Source organism: Protopterus annectens, chromosome 11.part0 (assembly GCF_019279795.1).
Source record: "Protopterus annectens isolate FY-2018-M chromosome 11.part0, PAN1.0, whole genome shotgun sequence".
NCBI lineage: Eukaryota > Metazoa > Chordata > Ceratodontiformes > Protopteridae > Protopterus > Protopterus annectens.
In genome coordinates, this window is record NC_056745.1 from 1096484375 (window position 1) to 1096511495 (window position 27121).

The window sequence follows — 27121 nt, forward strand, 5'->3', positions numbered from 1 at the left end:
ATTCCAACTGCCCCCAGGTGGAAGACAATGGTGTACTTTTAGGCTCTCGGGTTCAACACAAATGACAGAAAATGCTTATTGCTTTTGCTAAGGTGATCCCTTACCCTTGAGGCAACTATTCACTCCATCTCAAGGTTTGACTCTTGCAGGGGACCTTCCAGTTATGCTAGATCACCCAATAAGGGCATCAAAAGTGACTGAATTTGACAGAAGCCTTCTACTTGGCAGAAATATGGTTCTCAATATCAGCATGTGTATTCCATAATGCCTCCATTTGGTTAGTTTATAGTTGATCTTGGATTTTCAGGCACCAATATGATCTGGGCCTAATGCTATGGTCAAGGTGCACATTTCTGCTGATAATGAACTTCTGGAGGGCAGGACTGTAGCCAATAAAGTGCTGCTTATGCAGTTCTTCAATGGGGTTCTGCATCTCTACCTGCCTTGAAGAACATTTCTCGTCCCTCTTTGGAATCTGAACTTCATGAATGACAGGCATGACCTAACCTAATTTGAACCCACTGCAGCAAAGAAGCGCATTTCATGGAAAACACTATTGTCTCTACACTTTGTATCTCAGAGCTGTAGGCTCTTATGTTAAGAGAGCTTTATTTGGTCTTTCACAAGGAATAAATGACCCTTAGGCTCAACTAACATTTCCTTCCAAAAGTGGTGACCCCTAACCGGGATAAGCCGAAAGACATAACAACAACGCTCAGTAAGATCCCTGACACAGATAAATAAGTTTGGAAGGAAAAAAACAGTTGTTCATCTCCTCTGTTTCAGGGAGAGAAGGGATGGTATTCGACAAGCAAACCCAGTCCTACTGCATTATTAAATGTATCATCGTTTGCCATCAGGTGGCGTAATGCTTTTTGGAAAATACTGAGTCAAATGCCACTACACTAGGGGCACGGTTGTATTCATTGCTTGCTTCACAGATCTCTTCATTGCAAATATATCTCTTCAGTGGCCACGTGATCCTTTGTTAAAATACTCACCGAGCATTCACATCTGGACACAGACTCCAGGAATCAGATCTCCTTTGGTATCTCAGTACTTCAGGAATCAGCCTTCTGCATTATTCTTCTTAACTGTTCTCTGCTTCCTTCCACTTTGGCAGCTGTACTTCTTGAGATGTTATTCAATTGCTATCTCAGAGGGTCATATCTCTCAGCCTGGAAACATCAAAAATCTGGACAAAGGCCTATGAAAAGTAGGTACAACTGACCAAAAATCTGTACTCTAATTAACATAAAATTTGCATATAGAATTATGTAACCCCACCCACTCCGGTGGAATTGTGGGATGCCAACATTTAAACACAAACTGAAGAACAGACAAAATATTAAACACAAAATATGATCTCTCTTATATAATATAGTATTTTTAACCTGAAATTGATTATATTTAATGTAATATTATGGTGCATGAGCATAAGTGCTACTGTGAGTGGAATTGTACTAGACAAAGTCTTCCTTCCCCAGACCAAAATCCTGAAGGCAGAGTTATCTAATACCTGCATTTTTGTGATGTTTTGCTTAAGGCTTCATTTCCCATAATTTAAGGTAAACGTCATGTGCAACATATATTTAACCCTATTCCTTTCATTAGTAAAGTACTATAAAGCATTTATGAGTTATACAGGCTGTTGCGCTCTCTTTTGCAAAACAAGTCCACACAACAGTAAATAAAATAACAACAAGAACAACAAAAAGCATTAACTGTCTGATTGCCCCTGCAGGGACAAACATTACCCTGCCTACACGTCAGAATTTAAACTGCTATGATCTTTTGTACAGTCAATGCTATTTAATGGCGCCATCATGGAAACAATCTTTGCAACAAGTCAGTTAATAATGTTGGAGAAAATACATCATAAATCAGTACTGTTACCCTAGGTTCTACACCTAGATCCCAAACACTGCAATCCCTATTTATTCCTCAGGTGGCCTTTATTTAAAAATAAACATAATTATATATTGCTAAGCAATGCCTTTAAATTTCTCCAGAGTCCAGCCTAAAGATTCATCACCAAGCTCTAATTTCATTTAATGGTAATATCCTGCTAAATATCTGTATTTAGGTAAAAATCAACTCATGAAGACACAAAGTCCTAAGTTATACAATGATACTCTACTCAGAAATGTCATGGGAAGTGCACAGAACAACTTACTTTCAGGAATAAAGTTTTTTAACCACTACACTGACAAGGTATGTTGCCACTGTTCTTACCCTGTCATCCTTTCCCTCTATTCTTATTGTAGTACAACACATGCAGTTGCATCATATTATTTCTGTACAATTTATATCTGCCTTATGTTATACTGCAGCCCCCTCCCCACAAAAAGAGACATATGCTAAAACAACTTACAAGCTTTAGTCTGCTTATTTTCTTGTCTCATTCTTTACATGACCAGCAATTCACTAAGTGTACATTGCTACTGCTGTTAATAAGCCATCAATATGCACATGCAAAGTACAATATTACTACAGGCACTTTGTTCACTACAATGATTTCTTTGGATAACACTAACCTGTGTAGTGCATGCCATCAAGTGTATTTAAGTATAAAAGTAAACTACTAGATTATATAACTGTATATGTTAAACCAAACTTTGAATATCCCAGTCAATAAAACATAATGCACAAGCACCAAAATGAAATATTTCCCCCAGACCCCCACTACATAATTCAGCAGTATGTCTCCAAGTGTATACAAGCACCAAAATGAAACATTCCCCCAGATCCCAGTTAATCCCTTCAGTGGTATGTCTCCAAATATGTACAAGCAAGCACCAAAATGAAATATTTCCCCCAGCAATCCATTCCCTTCAGCAGAGTCAGACTCAGACTGTTACTAAGTTAATGACCCAGAGGGCTTTTCTAAGCCTAGCCAAGTTTTCCTGAAAGAATAATGATGCCTGTATCCAAACAGGACATTGAGGGCCAGGCATTTATAAGCTATTTCTGTCCCTAAAAAGAAAATTATCTGGATTTGAACCCTGGCTCACCTGTGCTCTGACCAGGATCTCACTGCTCTTGGACCCTGTGCCACAGAGTAAGGCAGTAAATGTTCCAAGAAATAAAATACAATTTCCACACTCAAGGTAGGCTGTAATTTTCCAGCGTTTCTCTAAATATGGAATGTGTAAGAAGTCTAAAATATTTTACTACAATTATAGTAGGAGTAGTAAAACATATATTGGAGAAAAAAGGCACAGATCTTTTCATGAAGTTGCCTCTGCCATTTTATAATGTGCACATTAAATACTACTTACATCTTGGAAGCCATCCTTTATCAACACCAGTACTATTCCTGCTGTAAGGATTCATCTAAATTAAAATACACTTCATTTAAAAATCGGTTTACTTGCTACTAGAAAAGCTTTCATGAGTGCAGTAAATCTCTCAAGGTGTGAAATACATAATCATAAGGATAAAAGGGTATTCTGTTTGCAGCACGTTGACATAAAAAGTGTTTGTTAGAAATTCTGTTAACTAACATGATATATGATCTTATTCCATGCTTATATTCTTACAACTGGCAGACTAGCATACCTCTGCACTATATCCTCGTGGGAAGACAAAAATCATCAGCTAGCTCCACACACCAATGTTCAAGTTCTAAAAGTGAACATTGTTTAGAACCCATAGGAAACCAACTGATTGTATTAAACAACAAAAGTGCTGGATGCTGTACAAGTCCTTCACGGTCGGGATGTGTGCTCACATGCAGAAAACACTACAAGGCACACAGCTAAAAGATTACAATGTGTTACATATACACTTCTGAGGGTCTGTTGTAAGAGGAAAGAGAAAAGAGAAGTTGAGTTGGCCCATGTGGCTTTCTCAAAGACAGGAGGAGGATTCCATCTTTTGTAAAACCTACAGGGGGATTCTGGTGATGCCAAGTAATGGCAGACGACAGCACACCAGCTCATCAAGAATGTTAAAACTCACAACTCCATGAATTCTACAATGCATCTATTCTTTGAGGTGCCTTAACTTGGTATGACAAACAATAACATGCCAAAACAACCAAGATTCCCAGACTGAAAAAAGAATCAATGACAGCATGCAGACCCTGTCCACCAGAGGCTGCATGTGCCTTTCTACGTGTATGAGGTTATCAAGGAAATCCTTGCTAAATTTCAGTTCAGAAAACATTCACAGATCACTAAGTGAAAGTTCAGAAATGTGAAGAAATGATACCCTAACACAGGACTAACAAAACACCAATCAATAAAAGATCTTAATCTAACATATCACAACTAAAATATATTTTGCTTTAAGCATTAACAAATGTGAGAGAGTTTTTCTACCTGACATCAGTAAATCAGACCAGACTTGCTGGTGCTCCTGGAAGTCTACCAATCCCATCTTCAGCCATTCTCCTATCTCCTTCAGCCAAATACTGCCAATATCCGTCATGCCCAGTTACTGGACAGGATTCCCGGAAATCCCTTTAATCTTTATTGCAGACACATTCTTTAGGTGATCCTCTTTTACTGAGTTTTTTTTTTCATTCTCAAAAATTTCTGCACAGACTATCTTCTCATGTTATCCTAGAATCCTTCCAGTTGCTTCCCAGATTCTCTTTGCTTAAATGGGCCCATTGTCCTCACTTAACAGTATTATAAAACATCAGTCGACTATCAAGAGTTCTATAATTGGTTTCCACATTTTCCATAACTTTTTCTTTGTCTGGCCCATCCAACCACGTTGCACTTTTCTTCTATGAATACCACCTCTGTGAACGCTCTCATTTCTTAATTTCTCAGAAAAGTGCATTTCCAGTTTGTGCCCCAGTACTTCATTCAGGTTTAATGTAAGCACAGTAACATGTGTCAGCCACTCCTGGCTTTCTTAAGACTGAAAATATTTCCATTACTTCTCAATTCATTAAGGGCTATTAACCGACAGTTCTGAACCCTCCGTATTACCTTCACTTTCTTTTCAACCATATCCGTATCAGCTCTGTCGTGCAATGTATAAACAGTGTTATAAACCTTTAACACTTTATTTAAATAAACTTGGTGAAAGCTCCCTCTTCCCTGTCATTTCAGTAGCTTCAATGCACAAGTAAGCACCAAAATGAAACATTTCCTCCACCGTTCTGATCCCTTCAGCAAGACAAGGACGGCACAACCCCCCCCGGCATTCATAATCATGGACTCTGACTTTGCATTTTAGCTCCGTGAAGAGTGACTGAAGAGAAGTGCATGATTAAGCAAACATTCAGGATGACAACAATAATACGGAGGCCTTTTTAAAAAACAGTCTCACCTCTCTCCCTCTCCCTATCGCAAAATTGTAGATTATCGTCAACTACACACACACACACACCTAGCTAGTACCAGACCAGTGCTGCTACATTAACGCATTTGCAAAGCATGGACTCTGGCTTGGTTTCAATTCGGGTGACAATGAAAATGCAGAGGCTAATGAAGCTAGAAGCATTGTCATTTTCTAATTTTCTTTTACCTGGAGGTGGGGGAGTAGTCAGGCCTGGGGGGAAAAACTGGTGATAAATTTTCTCCTGACTGGTCTGACGACTGCTGCTTGCTGCACTAGTGACGAACGGCTTATGCCTTGCTCAGCTGAGTTGCTCTAATTAATTTAAAACAAAAAAGTACAGTGTCAACTGCTCTCAGTCCTCCAGTTGACTCTCTCTGATGCTGCTGCAATCACGCTGCAGTATGGAAAAACAAACAGTACACACCCCCTAGAGCCTTCTCAGCCAAATTCTGACAGGCTGGCAGTTTGCTCACGAAGATGACGTTATCGTGCATGCCTTGTCATGTGATGACATCAGCAAAAATTCGTTAAAAAAAAAGAAAAAAGAAAATCCTGGGAAATTTGGGAATTAAAGGGGCCACTCGGGAATTTGTGGCACCTCATTATTTTGACCTCAAAACCAGTAAATACTAAGGAATTTGGTACAGCTGAGAGGTATGCAGAGGGTCCCTGGAATTACATGTAACAGATATGCTTTTACTGTATCACTTGATCTGTTAGAGACAAACAAACCCTTCTGCCATCCCCCTGTGGTTGGACAGCTTCTGTGTCTAGTGGCTGTAGTAGTTCCCTGTGAGACATGCAAGTAAAAATCTAGCCTTATAAACACTGCAGAAATCAGATCTTCACTTTTTTTTTCTTGCTAACCAGTTGCAGTAGTGACCTGTGAGACATGCAAGTAAATATCTATCTTTATAAACAGTGCAGGCATCAGATCTTCACATTTTTTTCTTTATCAGCAACAAGTGTTGTCTCTCAATGGCTGGAAGTAAAATGGGATCTTAGAGATTAGATATACTCTGCTAGTGCAGCATACAATGTTATTGGACATTTGAACATAAGAGCTGTACAGTGATTTGAGTGGAACGTTCAGAAAAATGTGGCAATGTGGAACAGAAAACTGAGAGAGAGAAAGAGGATGACCCCAAAGATCCCCTCCCAAATAATGTTATAAAAAAAGAGATGAAAATGGATATAGAAGGGTAACGATCTGAAATATCAGGATCCACTACAGTGAGTCCCAAAATGTGGAGACTGAATGGCCAAAAAGTATACTAAGTCTGTGATGCCATTTCTCATAACATTCCCATTTCTCCAAGGTATGATAATGTCAGAGTTGGTATAAATTAGTTTAGGGGGTGGGGGTGTGGCTTTCCCTCTTGCAAAAAGAAGTTTTAAACAGAAGAGCAATTTCTAAGATTAACTCTTCATCAGGTTTTCATCTTTTTTTTTTTTTTTTTTTTTTTTTTTAATGGCATTTCAGCACTCGACATTTTGAGTGCAGACATTTCAATAGACAGCCATGGAGAAATTCAACTCATGTGGTATGTATCTCCTAATTTCCACTAAGAAAATCCCTGATGCTTTGGTTTGCTTTAGACTATGTCCTCTAAAAAGACTCTGTTACAGTCCCTGTGGAAAACCCACATCAGGCTTAGATTCCATGGGGTTTCATAGGTTCATAGGTAGGTACTAGGCTATTGGCACTAGGGCATAAGCCATAAATTTTGTGCTATAGCACTCCCTCCCAGGTGGTTTAGTTACCTGCACTCCTGTCGAGCAGGACCATAGAAGTGATTCCCGGGGTGCATTTCCTATTTCCCATCCACTCATCCAGATTTCTCTTGAAGAGTGCCAATGAGAAGCTCTACCTCACATATATGGGGATCCTGTTCCAGAGTAAGGGGAGTCTCTAGGACACAAATCTGTCCCTCCAACACGTCCTGTTTATTGATGATGTCAGGTTTATGTCCTTTGAGCGTGTAGCTCTGGTGGATTAGTGTTTCCTTAGGTGGAGCATTTCTAGCAATTCGGGGGTTGACATAGCCTTGTATGTCAGGCAGAGATCACCTCTGAGTAGCCGGTATGCGACAGAGTACAGTCTGAGTTTTTTTAGCCTCATGGCATAGGGCATCTGTTTAAGGCCCTTTATCCTCTTTGTGAGGTACTTTTGAGGCCTCTCCAGCTGCTGCAGGTGTCTTGCTAGGTACATCCCGAATGGGGCATTATATTCAATAATGGGTCTAATTAGTGATGAGTACAAGGGGATAATAACTTCCTTATTCCTAGATGCAAACCCCTTTGTGATAAGGTGGGCCATGTAGAAGGATTTTCTATCCACTTTAGCAATGTGGTTGTCGAAAGAGAGGTTACTGTCTACCTGAGTCCCTAGTTCCCTTATCACACTCTCTGTGATAAGTGGGCTGCCACCTATGTTGTAGTTCATAGGTTCATAGGTTTCCATGCCTAGTATCTTACTCTGTCATGTTTGTATCCAATCTGCTCTGAACTTCAGTTTCAGTATGCTGATTAATCAGCTCAGTATGCAGCTGTCAGTTGTTTTGTAAGTGATAATGGAAACATTGGGCCACATGTGTGTATTTACAGAGATGTCAGGATATCATGCTGGTTACTTACTTTGACAGTGCTAGAAAATGGACGACTTACAGTTTCCTTACAGCAGTATACATGTGAAGTTAGTGTATAAAGAAACTGCTAAACCAGCTTATTGGACTTTTCTATTAATTCTGTTTGTAAGGAGGGATGCTGCCATCTTAAACCACTATATCCTACATCTTTTAAAAGAAAAAAAATTAACATGTAGGAAGGTTAAAGGGGTGACAGCCCCTTACAAATTAAATTAATGATCTGTCTAATTTAACTTATCACTCACTCTGTCAAGCTGTCTTGTTGTATAGCTACCTATTCTAAATAAACACAAAAATAACATTAAACTGCACAGGTTTAGAAAAAGAACAGTCAATGTAGTTACCAAGCAATGGACGACTCTTTGGCTGCATAACCATATCACTTGCTATTCTGGACCTGCAGTTATACCAGGCCCCGTGTTCTTCATTATCAGCATTTACAACTTGGGACTCCCTATGTTGTCGGAGAGGGTTCCTGTTGAAAGTCAAGGGCTCTAATTATGATTCTTAAAACATCAAAAGTGAAAGCTGGCTCTCTGGCATTCAAGGATAAATCTCTGACAATACTGTAGGGGGTCCTAAGTGTGTTTAAAGGCATGTAGAATCTGGCTGGGGAGGATGGAATTGAGCAGCCAGTCCTATCTTGCCCATCTAGGGGTTGGCATTCGACATAAGGTAACACCTAGCAGAAGCACTAGGTGTTATCCAATAAGGATCAAGCCAACTGAGACTGCAGTGTCATGGTGTTCAGCACTAGTAAGCCAAGAGGAATGCAGTATGTGCAGGCAACACAGGACCTGGCAGAGTTGCTGAGTGTGTGTGTGTGTGTGTGGGGGCATCCCCAAGGAGCAGCAACTTGTCTTGCTCCCTTTCAGCTGATCAGGACTTCCAGGTGGGGATAAACAGGCTTCAGGGCTCTCATCCAGCCTGAGAATACTGGCTCCCATAGCCCCAGAACAAAGGGACTGATGAGGAGGTTGTAGTGTGGCTACTAGGTATACATCTGGGGGAAGTTAAAAATATGAGAAAATATACTACATTTGAAGTTGAGGTACTTCAAAGTTATACCCTTACTCTAAGGTATGCTGATCTCTGAAATGGTATGCATAAGTAGCAGGGTTGGGGGCCACGGACCACACATCGGGGGGTGCAGAAACCAAGGCCCCCTTGGAAGAAAAGTTCAAAACATTTAAAGCAAGTTTCAAGATTTGCTGCATATTTTTGAAAATGGCAATTTATTTGTCAAATTTTTGAGACACTCAATAGATTTGACAGGGATCTACTATTCAAATGTTATAAGGTTTTCAACTGATATGACAGGACTTACTAGAGAAGGGCATTTCATTCATTCGGTGATGGTGTATGCATGCTGTACTGCAAAAGAGTTTCTTTAATAACAATGCTTTCAAAGGCAACAGAGGTATATGCCCTGTGAATGTACATTCTGTGCTCTTTGCCCACAGCCAATAAAGTGCTTAATTTTTTTATCCTAGATCGCAAATAATGTTACAAAAATGAGCTGAAAACTGTGTACAGAAGCCTTGCTCCTGCACTGACAGGATGAGATGTATGAGTGTGTCATGTGATGGGAAATAGCTTAGTGTAAGGATCTTCCAATTCCCAACTATATCCAGGCCAGACTAGACTTCACTTTTAAATGTCTTGCATCAAGCCCTAAGCAATTCTCTAGATATTAACCACATGTATCGACTCTCCCCGACTTTATGCCAGCATTTACATCAATAATTATAGACATGTTTACTGCTATCTTTCATTTTTCTGTCAACTACAATGAAAAAATACTCAGTGGTATTACTTATTACACAAAAAATGTACATTTCTGATGAGACTTTTATCCTGTTATGTGGCAATCCCATAGCATGCTTCCAAGCCCTAGGAAAAGTAGAACAATATGGCTAAAGAACATGAGTTGGGTTTTGCTCATTTTGTTTAAGGATACTACAAGCATTAAATCAATTGCCTGGAATCATGAAGGTTACTGGATGAAATAGTACAGTCAGTATACATGACAGTGGTAACACATTTTCATGTTTAAATATGTTGGTTTTACTTAGTTACAAATAAAATTTCATGCTTAATTATGTTGGTTTTACTTAGGGTTCAAACTGTTGCATTATTTATCTGCAAATTTATTTTCTTGTCATTTTCTGCCTATACTAAGGTTGCAAAAGTCACAGCTTTAGATAAATTTAAACTGAAAGGATTCCATGTGAATACACAAGTATTAGTTATACTTTGTCAAAAAGAGTAGGGCCTTTGAAAGTTTTTTTAGATTTCATGGTCAATACAATGCTGAAGGCTTACTTCCTCTAAGCTGTGGTGACCTCTGAGCTGATAATAACAGGGAGTAGAAAGCAGAGGGTGTACAACTCCTGATGTAAAGTGTGGTGGGCCTGTCCTCTCATAAAACATACTAGCATTAGCTGCGCAAGGTATCAGAATGTAACCACACATACTTCTTAACCGTCGCTGACTTTATATAATGTCTTTCGAAAAACTTCTGATTTTCTGGTACATCACTTGGGATAACAGCCAGCCATTAGAGTTTCATACTTTGTATTGTTCACAAAATGCATAGTGATGCAAAAAGTTTTGTTCCACAAACTTCTTATATGAATAACTGACCATGAATTGGGGCTCCCCATTATTTCTGACTTTGTTGACAATTCTTGAGCAAAGAATTTCAGAGATATGCTGTACATACCAATGACTTAGTATTCAGAGCATTCTTACCCACGGTCAGGTTTAACTGCTCTTGGCATCTCAAAAACTCAAGTTTCTCTAAACAAAGTGCATTAGAGAACTGAAAGCCTTTGCAAAAGTCAGGCTCTATCTTTCCAAAATCAAAAGTTCAAGGAATCTATTTCCTAAGAAAAAAACCTTCAGTGGACTGTGCATTATTTCTTTTTATATTTTTATATCTTAGTAACCCATACACTTGAAGAGGTAGTTGCAGACTAAAGTGCATAAGTGCATTATCCATTTATTTTGCTGTCTGCTTCCAGTAATAAAGTATAATGCTACATTTAATAAAATAAAGATCTGGACTGTTAATAACAAATTCCAAAAACAAGCAAATCAAGTGCCATGGGATCATTACTACTGAAAACTCCTTCAGGAATACAATAGGGAACTGCATGATTACAGTGAAACCACAAGAAACTCCGTGAGAAGAATCAAGCACAATTAACCTTGCAGCATATATGCCCATTGAATAAAATGTCTTGCCATTTGGACAGACTTCTCAGCACACAAAAACTTACAGCTTTGGCCCTCGTGCTACACACTAGAGTCCTAAGGATAATGTCAGCAAATCTGTCTAGTGCAAAAAGGAGGTACTACTATTCCACTGGCAAATGTGATGAGGCAAACTGCTTCAGTAACTACTAACAACAAAAGCAACAAATAACAGGTGGGAGTTACATGAAACCTAGCAAGCTCCCACATTGCATCACAAAGTACCCATTCAGTTATCTTGTATTATCAAAGGGGTGCAGTGTGTCTCTTCCGTTCAAGGATGTGTAGCAGGAACATTTTTTAAAAAAAGGAACCGAGGAAAGGCAAACCAGCAAGACAATTGCCAGGTACGATAACTGGGCCACAGCTGAGAACTTCCAAGTTCTAAATTCCTAACCCTAGTTATTCAAACAGAATACCTGAAGTTACACAACTAGAAATCATACCAACATTCTCATATCATTTAAACATAACAATGCAGTAGAGTGATACAGAGAAACCCCAAACCAAAAAATTACCTCATACAATCACTATATGATTACACCAAGTAAGAAGGGTTATAACATGTTATCTTCTTAATCAGTTACAGAAAAAATGCAAAATAAATATCACCTATAAAAGACAACCAAAGGCAGAATGACAAAATTCCATGTTATGGTGGGGGAAAGCCTTAACACATCCCCATGTTGACAGCTGAAACCTTTGCACCATTACTCAATATGATCACTTCTGAGGTCACATCACCTTGGTGGAAAGGAAAAAACACTTTTTAAGTTTCCACACTGGACCAGCTAATTTACAAAATATCACTATCCAGATGCTTTGCAAGTAGCCATATAACTTACTCCCAAACAAAAGCTGCCTTCCCACATAAATCACATAACACTGCTCAAGTTATGATATAAAGCTCATTTTAGTAGGCAATATACACATTTTTAAAAGGACAAACACAATATTGTATGTAATTACTGACTGTTAGCAACTGTTTTTTTCATCTCAATGCCTGGGGCATATGTCATGACTGAGAATTTGGGCAACATGTTACTTTAGTGTTAAGATCTCTGCCTCACAGGTCCAGGCTCTGGGGATCAATCCTGGCCACCTGGTCACTGTCTGGAGTTTTGCATGTTCGTTCAAGTCTCTGTGTGGGTGTTCTCTGGATACTCAGTCTCCTCTGACCATCCAAAAATGAGGATGTTGACTAGCTACATTAAATTGTCCATAAATATATATATATATATATATATATATATATATATATATATATGTGTGTGTGTGTGTGCGTGTGTTATGTTATGTTTAATTCTGCACTTGTGGCTTATGCCATTGGCTGGAAAGGGTTCAAGCATGACCATTTAAAAACAACTTAAACATGCTTCATTTGGGTTAGCTCACCAATTTAGTTAGCAAAAGAATATTAAAAAAAAAGACTGATCCAGTACTAAAGCAAAACCTAGAGTTTATTTGGTCAAAATAAATTTAATTCAACTTCCCAAACAATTTTGTGCTATAGTGAGGTTTCTAGGTTTGAGGCAGTTTAAGGTATGTTTGGCTTTTTTTCATATTAAGAGCATAAAAATTAGAAATGTTATGCTATAGCTTTAGAGAAGAAAAAAATAACACTTGACATCCACTTGGTACATGTTTAAAGCTCAATTGGAACACATACAGTTATAACGAATACTGCACTTATTAAGCTGCTGCTATCTGAACTAACTTCCAGAAAAATAATAATAATTCAAGTCCTTCCATTAAATTTTAGTTCTTGCCCAACTTCAGTTTTCAGGATATTGTTTCAAAGCTAAGACTAAATTTATTAAATTATCCAAAAGCAATACAAACTGCATGATTTGCTGTTACTTGCCCTGCAAGAAGAATTCTAAGTCCTAGTACAGTGAATCTTTATATTCTTTTTTTGCTGATATGTCATAAAACAAGTGGAAAATTCCAGTTTTAAATACTCACCTGTTCCTTGAGGTAACACAGACGATCCAAAAGTATTAATCCCTCAATACAAGGAGACAGAGCTACTTTTAACTAAAAGAGAAAATGGAGGAAAGAAAAAAAGAGAGCAGATTACTATAAATGATATTGAGATTTGTAACTACAATATAACAAAGCAATGTTGTCAATGATATCAATTCAAATGCTACTCGGTAACAGATCATACAATAGCAAGGGTAGTCCTAGACATAAGCTGCAGTAAATTACATGTCTGACCAAATAAAACAGTGTACTTTTTTCTGCACTTTTTGCCCCTTTTGCTGACAATCATCAGCCCCCTCTTGGCTAAATGACCCATTTGTTGTCCATCAGTGAGGGACATTCATTTAGGTGAGGTGAGGTCATCGTTCAGACAGCCATCTAACTCCCCATGCCAATGTCTAGATAAGAAGCTGAAGGGGCACTGGTATAACTGTACTGATCATCTCTCACTTCCAAAAGGACACTGCTAGAAAGCAGCTCTGCCCCTTTCCCTGAAGCATGGAAAATATTTTTTGACAGTGTCCACCACGGACATCACAATTCTCTGTGGGCTACCCAAACACTCACAACCCTCCCCTGCTCCTAGGAGAAGAGGATGAGCCATGACCCTTCACGCCTTCCCCTCCCTGCTTGGCTCTTACAATGCAGGGACCCCTAACTGAACCCCACTCACCTGGGTCACACTAAGAACTCATTCCCTCTGTGCCAAAAAGGTGGGCCTGAAGCCGTATACTTTTTAAGAAAAGGAGTTTTATTAACATCAGTATTTCAAAAACAAAAATAAAATTATTCCACTACCAAAGTAAGCATTAACATGAGACAACCATGGCACATCCTACCTTTACTGAAATGAGAGACCAGAAGAGTTTCAAATGTTCATTTATCTTTGGTATTTCCTAAGCTGGAAGGGGGCTTATTTTAAATTCTGTCAGAGCACTGGAAAACAATGAATCTTGAATTTACTGAAGGACATAGGAATATGGAAAACTGGTGAAAGGACAGGCAAAGGCTCTGTGGAGATGCTCAGTGATGCAGTGGTTATATTCATTCCAGTCAAGATGTCATTCAGAGAAACACAGAAAAAGAGAATGACCAATACAACTGTTGCAGAAGAAAAGTAGGTCATCTTATGATATGCTTGTTCTAGTTTACTTTCAGGAGTTGAGACTGAGTTATTAAAGAGGTGAGAGGAGTACACAAGGCAGGATAGAATGTAAAATATAGCCAAGTAGACTCTAGCCTTTCTATTACAAAGATTTAGCCCTGTACAGTTTGATCAAACGTTATTTTTGCAACTATGTTCTGTACATGAGAACTGAAATTAAGCTGATTACAAAGGGCAAAGCAATAGTCTTATTTGTTTAAATTTGTATATCTGAGGTGGGAATGACTGAGGTATGTGGACTGGGTTATCAAACATAGAAAGCACAACGTCAAGAACAGCATGGACTGGTCAATTGTAAAGGGTGGTTTAAGAAAAAAAATGCATCTTTGAAGCATTTAGGAACAGACCCATGCAATTTAGTTATGTCCCAACTGTGTGAAATGATGACTGCACAAAAGGAAGGAGGGGCTGAGAAGCAGAACCCAGGACTGTAATGTTATGTAATGTGCATTCAGATGCGTTTGACATTACCTGAGCTGAGTGTTATATTGTTCACAATGATGGTAAAAAGATGTGCACGAAGTAATGAGCACTGCAAGACAAGGTATATTGCTGATGCAGCAAAGTTCCATTTTGTCACTTGTGTCATCTGTTCTCTTGGGAGCCGCTGAATAATCTAATACCACTTCCTGGGAAGTCAATGTTCTCAAGGGTCGGAATGAGTTTGCTATGCGAGACAATATTTAAAGCTTTTGATAAGTTCAAGAATAATGCACCGAGGACTACCAAGATGGCTGCACATGGATTAACTGCTTCATTTTCAGCTCTCCCACAATGAAGAAAATAAACTAAAAAATAATAGCTAGTAATTCTGACAGCCTGAATAAAATGCAGTCACTGACTAGTAAGTATACTGTCTGGATTCCAGAAAAGAAAAAATTTAGAGACCCTGAAAAAAAAATAAACTAGAAAAGGTGAACAGAAAACAGTGACTGGGGAGAATCCTGCAGCTGTTCAGCAAAAAGCAGTTCAAGCTCCAGCTTTGGCACAAGAGATGGCTTTCAGTGATTTAGAGGACAAGATAAACAATATGTACTCAGAGCTTATTAAAATAAATGAAACACTGAAGGAGTACAAACTCAAATAACAAAAGGCTGGAAAAGTAGAAGGATCTTTATCTGGCTATATAAATGAACTGATAAAATTGCAAAAATCTGAGGATGAAATTAATAAAACGCTGGCTGAGTATGAAGATTTTCAAGATGAGCTGTTTCAAAAAATGGTAGAGTTAAAAAGCAAAGCATGAGTCCCAGCCAGAGAGGGAGGACAAGCAAGGGCAAGAGAAGAAGTAGAGGTGGCCACAGAAGCCACTGTGACCGAAGCCGAGGACAAGGCAACTGCCTCAGAAGTAGGAAGAAGGCCTTTCAGGGCCAACTTAGCCTTCCTGTGCTTGATAGCACACAGGTTAAAACCCGCACATATAGAGCAGTCTGTACTAAGATGGGCCATGTCCCAAGCACATTACACAAAGAGTATGGCCATTTGCTGGGGATAACTTAAAGCCATACTCAGTGCACCTTTTAAACACCGGTTTATCAGCCATTATATAAGAGGGAAAACAAGTAGAAAAAAAATATTATTTTCCCACTGAAAAACCACTCGCCACACTTACACCCAGAACACACTGAGGGGGGAGGGGAAGCAAATACACTCATTAACTACGCTAAACTAAGCTAAACAACACTAAAGACTGAACACGCGATGCATCAAGCGAGGGGAGGAAAAGGGGAACCTACACTATCACTATCCTGAAATCAGTAGAGAAAAAAGGCTTTCTAAAAGCTTTAATACCCACTTACTACTCGGAGCTCTGGAGATCATGATGCTTTAACTAGCTGCGGTGAACGAGATCTGGGGGTTGGATGGTAGCGGAGGTGTATTATGGGTAAGGGGAGGAGCTTGGAGCAGATGCTAGTAAGATTGCCAGCATGGATCCAATATGGATCTGGTATCCCACAGGTTAAAGAACAAATGACGTAAACTACTTTAGATGAAATGTTCTACTGTACCAGAGAAACTGGTAGGAACAGACTGTATTCATTTTATGAAAACACTAATAAACAAGTGATCTGGTATCCCATCCTCAGCAGGATTTGTTAACTGAAAGGGCACACTGATTGCATGCTCTAAACCTGGCCATGAGAAAACAGCCAAGACCTGTATTAGTAAAGATGCAGTCATACCAGAAGAAAGAGTTTATCCTGCAAAAACAGTGGCAGAAAGGCAAGTATTACAAATTGGAGACAGTAGAGTGCTTGTGAAAAATGATTTTTCATTGTACACCAGGCAGCAGATAAAAAAATTTATCTCAGAAATAAAACAATGCTGTGGGGGCAGGTGTAAGACTCAAGCTGCTTTATCCAGCTGTATTGAGAATATTTTTTTCTTGGGGGAGCAAAGACATTTTTCGATGAAGAAGAGGCTAAGGAGGAAATTCAAATTTTTATCCAACAAAAACTGAGCCATCAAACAGAAGGGACTCTGATTTTCATTCCTCTGACAATAAAACTTATACAGAAACTTTGCCACTGAAAACTTTTCTGACTTTCAAATGGAAAATGCTTGAGAGACAGAAAAAAAGCACTGGAGTTAACTAGAAGAATAGGGAGTACATTGGACTTGAACCAGAGTCTTGTGGTGGGAGATGGAGATAAACAGGAAAAAAAACAGCAACACTGAAATTGGTGAATAAATGTGAGATTATAAAGCATCAATCACATTTGTGAAATATGGCTTTGCATGAATAAGTACCACAGAAATACTGGACTTTTGTTGACTTTGTTAAAAATTGTGGGTGGACTGTAAAGCATATACCACTTTATATCATTAATATTTAGAAGGACAACAAAAGGGAAAAAAGTAAGTGTTAAATAAAAAAAAGAAGTTATGTACTCACCATAACGTTCCATCTGAGTTGTTGCTTTTCATTTGTCTTCAACTTGTGGGACATGGATCCGGGATGGATACGACTTGGCCGCATTTTCCAGCAATGGATCCGAGCTCCAAGCTCCTCCCCTATCCATAATGCCCCTGTCTCTCTTCAGATCGAGTTTGCTGCCCCCATAGCATCCCAACCTGACTCAATGCCTTACCCCCTGGCAAAATTACCCAGACAGTATCATAAGAAATTACCAGTTATGCCAAAGAAAAGGCCATGTCTCTTCCAGCCAGACAACCATACAGCCCATGCAAGGCAGAGGAAAGGAGGGAGGGACGGTTGAAGACAAATAAAAAGCAACAACTCAGATGGAATGTTATGGTGAGTACACAACTTCTTTATCTGAAGTTGTTTTCGTTTGGTCTTCAACCTGTGGGACAGAGTCCTAGCTACCAAAAACCTGGGAGGCCCTCGTGGAAGGATATTCCATGGCACGGCAGATCCAAAGGATGCCCTACTTCTGGATAGAAGCTCCAACTTGTAATGGGAAATTAAAGTATTTGAAGATGCGCAGGTAGCCGCAGAGCAAATGTCATCCAAAGAAACTCTGGACCAAAAGGCAGCTGAAGTAGCCATAGACCTAGCAGAATGTGCCTTAACATGACCTGGCGGAGATAATCCTTTGGTTGAATATGCCAGGAGTATGCACTGACAGATCCAATGAGCAATGGTGACCTTCGATACAGGTTTCCCTAAAAAGGGCTTAGAGTAGGAAACAAAACGTTGATAAGACTTGCCAAAGGCCTTTGTTCTATACAAGTAAAAATGTAATTGTCTATGAACATCCAACAGGTGCAATTTATACTCTCCCTTATTCTGAAAGTTCGGAAAGAAAACAGGGAGATTGATAACCCAATTAATGTTCGATTCCGAGGCCACTTTCAGAAGGAAGGAAGGATTAGTGCGTAAGGATACCCTGTCTTCATGGAAAATCACATAAGGAGGCTTAATCGATAAGGTTTGAAGCGCCAACACTCTTTTAGCTGAAGTAATGGCAATCAGGAAGGCTGTCTTCCAAGACAGGAATTGAAGATCCACCAAAGCAGTGGGTTCAAAGGGGAAGAAACCAAGGCTTGGAGGACCAATGTAAGGTCCCAAGGAGGCATTGGGTCCTTGATTGGTGGCCTAAGAAGAAAAGTACCCTTCAAAAAAGGCTTTACATGGCTTAGTAGAAGCCAGAAAAGCTGAATTATCCCCTATGTGCAAGTTAGAAATAGCTATCAGCTGAACTTTAACCATAGAAATCTGGCACCCTATTGAAAAATACCTGCCAGAAACTCTAAAACAGCAGGAACAAGGGCAGTAAAAGCATCCAAGTCACATTGAGATGCCCAATTTGAAAAAAAAACATTTCCTCTTACTAGAATAAATCTTCCTAGTGGAAGATTTATGAGCCACTACCAATATCTTGTTAACTGGAGAAGATAGCCCAGGAGTCCTAATTATCATGGGAACTGGAGCAATCAAGTGGTAAACTTCAGACTGGTCAGATCTGGGTGTGGAATCCCTGAGGAATGTGAAATTAGATCCAGAACCGGATCCAACGTCCAGGGAGGACACACTATATGAAACCACACAGAGGGGAACCATATTGGCGAGGCCAGAAAGGGGCAATGAGGATGACTGAACTCCCTAGCCGTTGCACTTTCTGAATGAATTTTGGAATCAGTGGAAGTGGAGGATGAACACAGAGAAGACCGGAGGGCCAAGCATGAACCACAGCATCTCTGGGGGACTCCCCCAGAGGGGGGTTAAGAGTGAAAAACTCGTTGCACTTTGCAATGGAAGGAGAGGCGAAGAGATTGGAGCAAAGCTGACCCCACTTTAGAAAGATCTGTTTTGCTTCTGAAGGATTCAGAGACCACTCTAAGACATCAGGATAGATCTGCTGAGCCTGTCCGCTAGAATGTTGGACCTCCCCGGAATTTGCATTGCTACCAGAAAAATGGCTGGTGGAGACTGCCCACTCCCACAATCTCATGGCTTTCCAACAAAGGGGATAAGACTGTTCCCCTGTTTGCTGATGTACCAGACTACCGAAATACTGTCTGGATGGAAATCATCCCTAGGGGAAGACGGGCATGAAGAGCTTCCAATGCCAATAGCACAGCCCTCATTTCCAGGGACTGTTCTTCCCAAGCAATGCCCTCCAACCTCAGTATGGAGATGTCTGTGGTCATTGTGGTCAGTGGGGAAGGAAGAATAAATGGACAACACCAAAGAAGGGAATCCCTGTGGGCTCAAGATAGATGCAGGGGATGGGACAATGGTAGATCTAGAAATGACCACTGGACCACAAGAGTCCATTGGAGCACCCTCATGTGTAACCAAGCTGTGCATACAAGGGTGATCATGGCCACTGTGGATCCCAACAACAGTAACACAAATTCCGCTGGGGGAGATTGAGCTTGAAGGATGCACAAGACATGATGTTTGAGGGACTGAAGTCTGTCTGGCATCAAAAAAACAGTGGCCTGAATGGTGTATAACCAAGTTCCAATGAAATCCAGAATTTGAACCAGTTCTATTAGGGATTTGTTGAGATTTATGGTGATTTCCAGCTGGTGGGCAGTCTGGATGAGGAAATCCCTGGCTTGGCAGAGATGATGCCTGGAGGGGGTGTAAAGGAGCCAATCATCCAGGTAGGGAAAGACCTGGAAGCCCTTCAGCCACAGGTGAGCTGCTACAACCACCATTACTTTGATGAACACCCTGGGGGCTATGGTGAGACCAATGGGAAGCTCTCTGAACTGATAATGATTGGTCCCCAGCCAGAAGCAGAGAAACGTTCAAGAGTGTCTGTCCAGTTTGATGTGATAGTATGCATCTTGAAGGCCTACTGAGCAGATCCAGTCATTCTCCTGCAGGTAGGGCAGGATAGATTGGAGTGTGACCATCCGGAATTTCATCTTGGCAACAGACAGGTTCAGGGTTGAAAGATCCAGAATTGGTCTTAAGTCCCCCATTTTCTTTGGCACTAAAAAGAACCTGGAATAGATGCCTAATCTGGACTAGTCTGGGGGGACAGGCTGGAAGACTCGTTTTTCGAGCAGCTTGGAAATTTCACTGTTGCATCCTCCCTTTGTGTGGGTGGGATGTCCAGGAATTGTCTGAGAGGGAGAGGTGTTTCAGTGAAGGTAACTGAACATCCTCTGAATATGATTTACAACACCCAACAATTGTCTGTTATAGACTCACAGGCTGTTAGGTGTAGCGGGAGTCGACTCCCGACTGCCTCCAGAGATGAGCAGCTGCGCAAACTTTCAGGGCTGCTGCCCGGGCCTATCCGGGAAAGAAACCCAGACCTGTGGTTCCTCAAACTCCCTCTGCCGTGAGGGTGGCGTCTGTCAAATCTCCTATGCAGGAAGGAGAGGCCTGAGAATCCTGGAAATAACCCTGAGACTTCCAGAAGCACATGTTCTTCACTCCTCGTTGATACCTGGAAATGATTCGCTGGGGAGTTGAGAAGTGGATTCTGATGGTAGACAAGTCATTCCCGTCCTTCTCATTCTGGACCAAAGAGTCATATACAGTCTTTCCAAAAAGAGTGGAACCGTCATACAGGATGTTCATAAAAGATGCCTTAAAGGGCTCAGAAAAAGGCACAAAGTCAAAGCCAGGTATGACGCCTGATGGCAACTCCTGCTCTGGCCACTCTAGCAGCGCCTTCGGTGGCGTGAGATAGGAGCCGCATAGAGATGTTGGAGATGGAGGTGAGAGTGGCCATCTGGAAAGAAAATAAACCTTCTTTTCCTCTGCCAACATGGAACCTGGGGCAGATACAGTGATCTCCTTAACCAGGTCACACTGGAGCCTGCTGATGTGTGCCATGTAGTTCAGCGCATATACAGAGAACGTTGCTGGGTAGTAATCCCGCTTCCTAAAACAGTCCATGGTCCTAAACTCTCAGTCTTGTGAATGGACTGTGGAGCTCACCTGCGCTAGCTCCTTCTTGGTGGCTGCTGCCACCTCCATGGCATCGACATGTGGTTTATCTGAAGGGACACTGAGGATCTTATCAGGGCATTTGGGATAGGCTCCATGGTGTTGGGCTCCTTCCATACCCGAGAGGTAAGATCCACCAGAGGATAAACTGGAGGGGACACCCAGGATGTAGAGGGTCCTGCGCCAAATGCCTCCAGGAACACCAACTCATCAGGGTTGAGTTTTTGGGAAGACCACCCCTTGTGTGCTAGCGTTACACATGGCAAACGAGATCTGAGGGGAGGAAGGAGACAGGGGCATTATGGGTAGGGGAGGGGCTTGGAGCTCGGATCCGATGCTGGAAAAAATGCGGCTGAGTCGGATCCGTCCTGGATCTGTGTCCCACAGGTTGAAGACCAAATGAAAATAACTTCAGATCAATTTTTGTTCTTCATAGTATTTCATGATATAAACTACATGTTCTATAAAGCAGATTTGTGTAGTATATAGTCAGGGGTATCTTAAATTTGGGGGAAAGTATGAGTCTTTTCAAGGATTGTTATATGTGATAAAGATACTGAAGCTAACAAGTAGTTTTTTTAGTTTCAAGAAGTATAGGCACTGCAATGTCAGAACAGAAGAAAGGATGGACAAAAACCTGTTTAAGTTAGTATGCTGTAATCTTTGGCTGTTGGGGTGCGGGAAGGGATGTAAAAGTACACTGACTATATTATATGCACAGCTGAGACGTCTCCTCTTATTTTAGCGTAGGCGAATGTCTGGATTAATGCCCATGACTTACTCTAAAAATAAATGTTTTCTGTAAGGAAGTATGCTTAAAAATAAAACAAAATAATGAAAGCCATGAGAAATGCTAACTCTCTTGCATATGCAATGATATTATACTTTTTTTCCTTTAGCAAATAAATGCATAGTGGGAGTTAAGTCTGCAGCTGAAAGCAATTCTACATTCTGCTCTTATGTTTCCATGGAGACAAGCTGTCTGGAAGTGCAGGCAATTAATCTTGGTGGTTCTGAGCAGAGTTCGATCAGAGTAATGCAATATTTAAAGGTACAATGGCAATCAGTTCAGTAAAAAATAAAGTGTGAAATTATTGGAAGTAAATAAGCGATAGCTTCCGTAACAGCCTTAGTACTTCAGTGTATTTAATAGAACAGTGTGTAATTTAGTTTTACTAAAAAATGTTTTCTGAAACATACACATTATTTTTCATGTCTACAAGGGGTACAGAGATAAAAAAAGAAGAGACAGCAATCAATGTAAGGGCATAGGAGGTAACATGCAGTTTAGCATGGATAACCTTAATTTTAAGTTATGTAATGCCTATGGGTACAGATGTTGATTTGGAGCAAATGTTCCTGTCAGGAACGTTAAACATTTTCTTTTTTTTTTTTTATTTTTGAAGATGTACATAGCTTTTTTCTCTAAGTTAATAGGTTGTAAGAGTGATTGAGGATTTCTTTAAAACAAAGTCTTGAAGATGAAACTTGGGTTTAAATGGAGATGACAAGAAATAACTGTATAAAAGATCAACCTGCCAAACATTAGTACTTGTGCGCAAGTTGAAATGCACACTGAAAAAACGTATCATGTATAATGGGTGGGAAAAATAACTTGTTATCATAATGCCAAAAAGGTAAAGAGTATTGAACTAAATTAGGAAATGCAAAATGCAAACAGCAATTCTGCAGGAGACACACATGGAAATAAATGAGGATGTGAATTTGATAAAGAAAGGAGTTCAGGATGGATATTTGGCAGAATATCAGGGACAAAGGAAAATGTAGTAATGATACTAATTACTAGAGGAGCTCCAACACTGACAGAAGAGGAAAGATAACAATGGTAGAGTTGTGGTAGTAAGGGGCTACTGGCAATGGAGGAGGATTATGCAGGCATGTTTTTACATTCCCCAAAAACTGCTACTATAAAATTTATGAACATTTGGGAAAAATAATCAGCTTTCAGTATGGAATATTACTCATAGATGGGGACTAGAACTCAATTTGCAGCAGTGAGGATATATCCAGATAACCTAGAAATTAAAATATAACAGAGGGTAAATTTCTGAACAAATTTATGAAAGTATTTGGTATGGAAGTTGTGAATCCAGTAGTAGGAACTTAGAGAGTTTACATATTATTCCCCAAGGCACAACAACTGGGCTAGACAAGATAGAAATTACATTACACAAGAACACGTGCATTTAACTGAAAGCTTTGACACAGCTCTAATAACTATTTCAGATCATGCACCAATAAAACCTAATATAAAAATGGAGGGTAATTATATAAAAATGAGACAGGTGCTTTCCCAGCTATCTGTTAAAGAAACGAATTTAAGGAATGAGTAGTGGAAACATACCTCTCATCCTGAAAACACCAAAAATCTGGACAAGGCCCATGAAAAATAGGTACAAATCTGTACGCTGATTAATATAAATTTTGCATACATAAATATGTAACTCTGCCCACTCCAATAGAATTGTGAGATAACTTTCAAACACAAACTGAAGAACAGACAACCAAAATATGGCACCAGAGTCCTCATGTAGCCATTCCAATGTCCCACTACCTGGCTATTTTGCCCCATTTACCATAAACACTAATGTGTACATACTGCTTTACTTCTACAATAATTATTTGGATTTTAGTTTTACATTTTATAGCATAATGCACAAACACTAATAGACATCTGCTAAGCAAAGCAATACTGTCACACAATGAAAATAGACTTAGCATTAAATCTTCTCTGCCCTTGAAACTAACAGACATTGAAACAGCATTGAAACCCACACCACATCCAAAGAAAATGCATGAACCAATAATAACAAAATGACAGTAGTGTAAGCTATAGGCATCTTGCACAGCTTCTCACATTTATTTTCAATTTCAGCTTTTTTGAGGGGGAAAAAAGGCCGAAAACCAGGGACACATTTTAAACATTGCTTGCATAATTTTGGAAAGCTGCTAGAATAAAATGTTATGTTACCACCATGCATTTCACTGCCAAGTCTTGAACCCAGGACCCTGTGCACTACAGTCAGAGCAACATACCACTATGCCAAATCAGCAGTTTCCTGAAAGATAGGAAGACTGAAACTTAAATGACTATCATTTAGTGAACTCAGTTCTTACTTCTCACCATAGCTCTCAATGTTTTAGCACAAGACACCTGGAGAAGGCCAATAATGACAGACAGACACACACACACACACACACACACACACACACACACACACACACACACACACACACACACACACAAAATCCTTTGGCCAATGTAGTGTCAATCCACCTATTGTATGTCTTTGGAATGTGGGAATAATACAATGGCTGATATTATTCATAACATAACCATTGGAGATATTCTGTGAGAGAAGTCTGTTTAGGTGTGCACGTAAGGTCTTAATGACACATTACCTCAGAAATCCAGGGGAAGCTTAAAACAGGATTGGGAAACAATGTTAGACATAAGGTAACTGATGGTATATGGCAATTAGTTTGCCATTCACTACCACATTGCAACAAACCCCGGGAGATTTGGAATATTTTCGTGGAAATGTTTACACTCTACAAATATGGAGGAAGATATTCCCAAATGTCAATCCAGAATGCTAGAAATCTGGGAATGTGGAGCATAGTTTTTTTTTTTTTCTGTGTAAGGTTAAGTGGTTAAAGGTGGCACTACCTCAGCTGATGAATGAGATGCTGTGTAGAAAGATAGAAATAACTGAAGAGTTTTTTTGAGGGGGTGTGCTGTTCAAGCATATTGTACAATGGTAATAGAAGATTAATCAAATTCCAACTATAGGTAATATAATACAAATTGTGGACAAATCAGATAGCAGGAATAGTGATTTAGCCAGGAAGTTATTGAATAAACATGCAGCACCATGGTTAATTTGGCACATATAAATATAGCTATAGATACATGTCTACAATCAGTGATTTATAAAGTTATATATAAGACATTAATATTTTTTATTTGTATGCTGTTAATAAATATTATATGTTTTTGACACCCTTTACAAGTAGTGTGGCAATTAATCTATAGTTCAAGCCAACAAACAGTAGATTCTGAAACTTGTTAGCACCTTTTAAAGCAAACTAACTCTGTACATCAAATTAAAATGCATTCTTCAATATACCAACATTTCAGAATTAAAATAAAATTTCTCCAACTACTAATAATTTCTCACAGTTTTGAGGATCAATCATAAACCCCTCGAGCATTTATTGGGCCTCCAAAATGTTTAATCTGGAAGTAGTGTTTGGAGACATTTTCTTAATCTAACATGCGATAAAGCTGGATAAAATACATACATGATTTCCGTACAGGATAAAAATGTGTATAACACAGTTGCAGCAGACAAACTGGAAATGTTTTTTTAGACTAAATCAAGATAAGTAATTAATTGTAAGAAAATTAATGGATTTGCAAAGGAGGACAAAATGGACCTAAAGGATTTAGATTAATGGATATGCAAAGGGGAACATAATGGATCTAAAGGTTTTAGAAAGAAATAATCACTGCTCGCTCATGATTAATTAAAGAGTTACCTACTTTTGGCAAAATGTACACCAAAAACTCTTGAGCTAAGCTGCTACCCACAATGCCCTTCTCCCAGTTACCTCAGATAGAGTTTGCATGCAACATACAGAAGAAATAGAAAGACAGAGGCCATCTCTGCACAGAAACCCTGAAACACCACAAGGACCCAGAAGATGCGGCAGGAGCCTTTGGTGGAGGACGGTGGGAGAGTGTGATGACTGGAAGAAGATCAACAACTCAGATGGAACATTATGGTAAGACATAACTTCTTTATCTGAAGTTGTTAATCTTCTTCCTATTCATCACTGATGGGAAAGAATCCCAAGCTACTAAGAAAACCTGGGTGGCCCTTATGGAAGGACATTTGGAATTATAGCTAAACTCACTAAACTAGGTATACATCCCTATGTCACAAGATGGGTTGCTAACTGGCTCACTGACAGAACCCAAACTGTAAAAGTTGCAGACTCCAAATCTGACCTCAAGGCAGTGACAAGTGGAGTGCCACAGGGTTCCGTCCTGGGACCTCTCCTGTTTGGTATATACTTTTCTGAAGTACAGGCTAACACAGAAGGCCTCTGGCTGATGAAGTTCGCAGATGACTGCAAACTAGGAGCCATAGTCAAGTCCCCAAATGATGTGGACATCCTAGAGAAGGGCCTCACTGAGACAGATGCCTGGTGTCAGAGCCATGGCCTCAAGCACAATGCCAAAAAGTGCAGTGTCATCCCCTTTGGTTAAAAACTCTGTACCCATGAACTACCACATAGGCAGCAATCTACTTAACACCGAATGCGTGATGAGAGACCTTGGGACCCAGGTGGACAGTAGTCTCTCCATTGATGGTCACATCGCCACAGTAGTCAGAAGTCCTTCTACGTGGCACACCTCATCATAAATGGGTTCTCATCCAGGAAAAGAGGTCATTGTTCCCCTCTACTCATCACTCATTAGACCCATTATAGAGTGCAACACCCCTTTTGGAATGTACCTCATAAGACAACTGCAGCAGCTGGAAAGGCCACAGAAGTACCTCACACAGAGGATTATTGGCCTCAAACAAATGCCCTACACTGACCACCTCAATAAACTCCAGATTTGCTCCATAGCTTATTGCCTACTCCGAGGTGATCTCTGCCTAACATATAAAGCTATGTCAAACCCAGAGCTGTTGGACATGCTACACCTAAAGAAATCCCAATCCCTCCAAGCTACACACTCTAGGGACCTAAACCTTGTCACCACAATAAACAGAACATGCTGGAGGGATAGATTCCTGTCCCAGAGACTTCCTATACTCTGGAACAAGCTACCCATCTATGTCA

The 27121-nt window shown here is 39.9% G+C and overlaps 1 protein-coding gene across 1 annotated transcript in view; it reads right to left on the bottom strand.

The window, feature by feature from the left end:
- The window catches only part of METTL25 (methyltransferase like 25), a 1435064-nt gene that overhangs the window by 162303 nt on the left and 1245640 nt on the right, over positions 1-27121 (bottom strand). The window contains exon 11 of the mRNA XM_044088437.1: positions 13173-13244. Coding sequence (XP_043944372.1) covers positions 13173-13244 — 72 coding nt within the window. The remainder of the gene's footprint in view (positions 1-13172; positions 13245-27121) is intronic.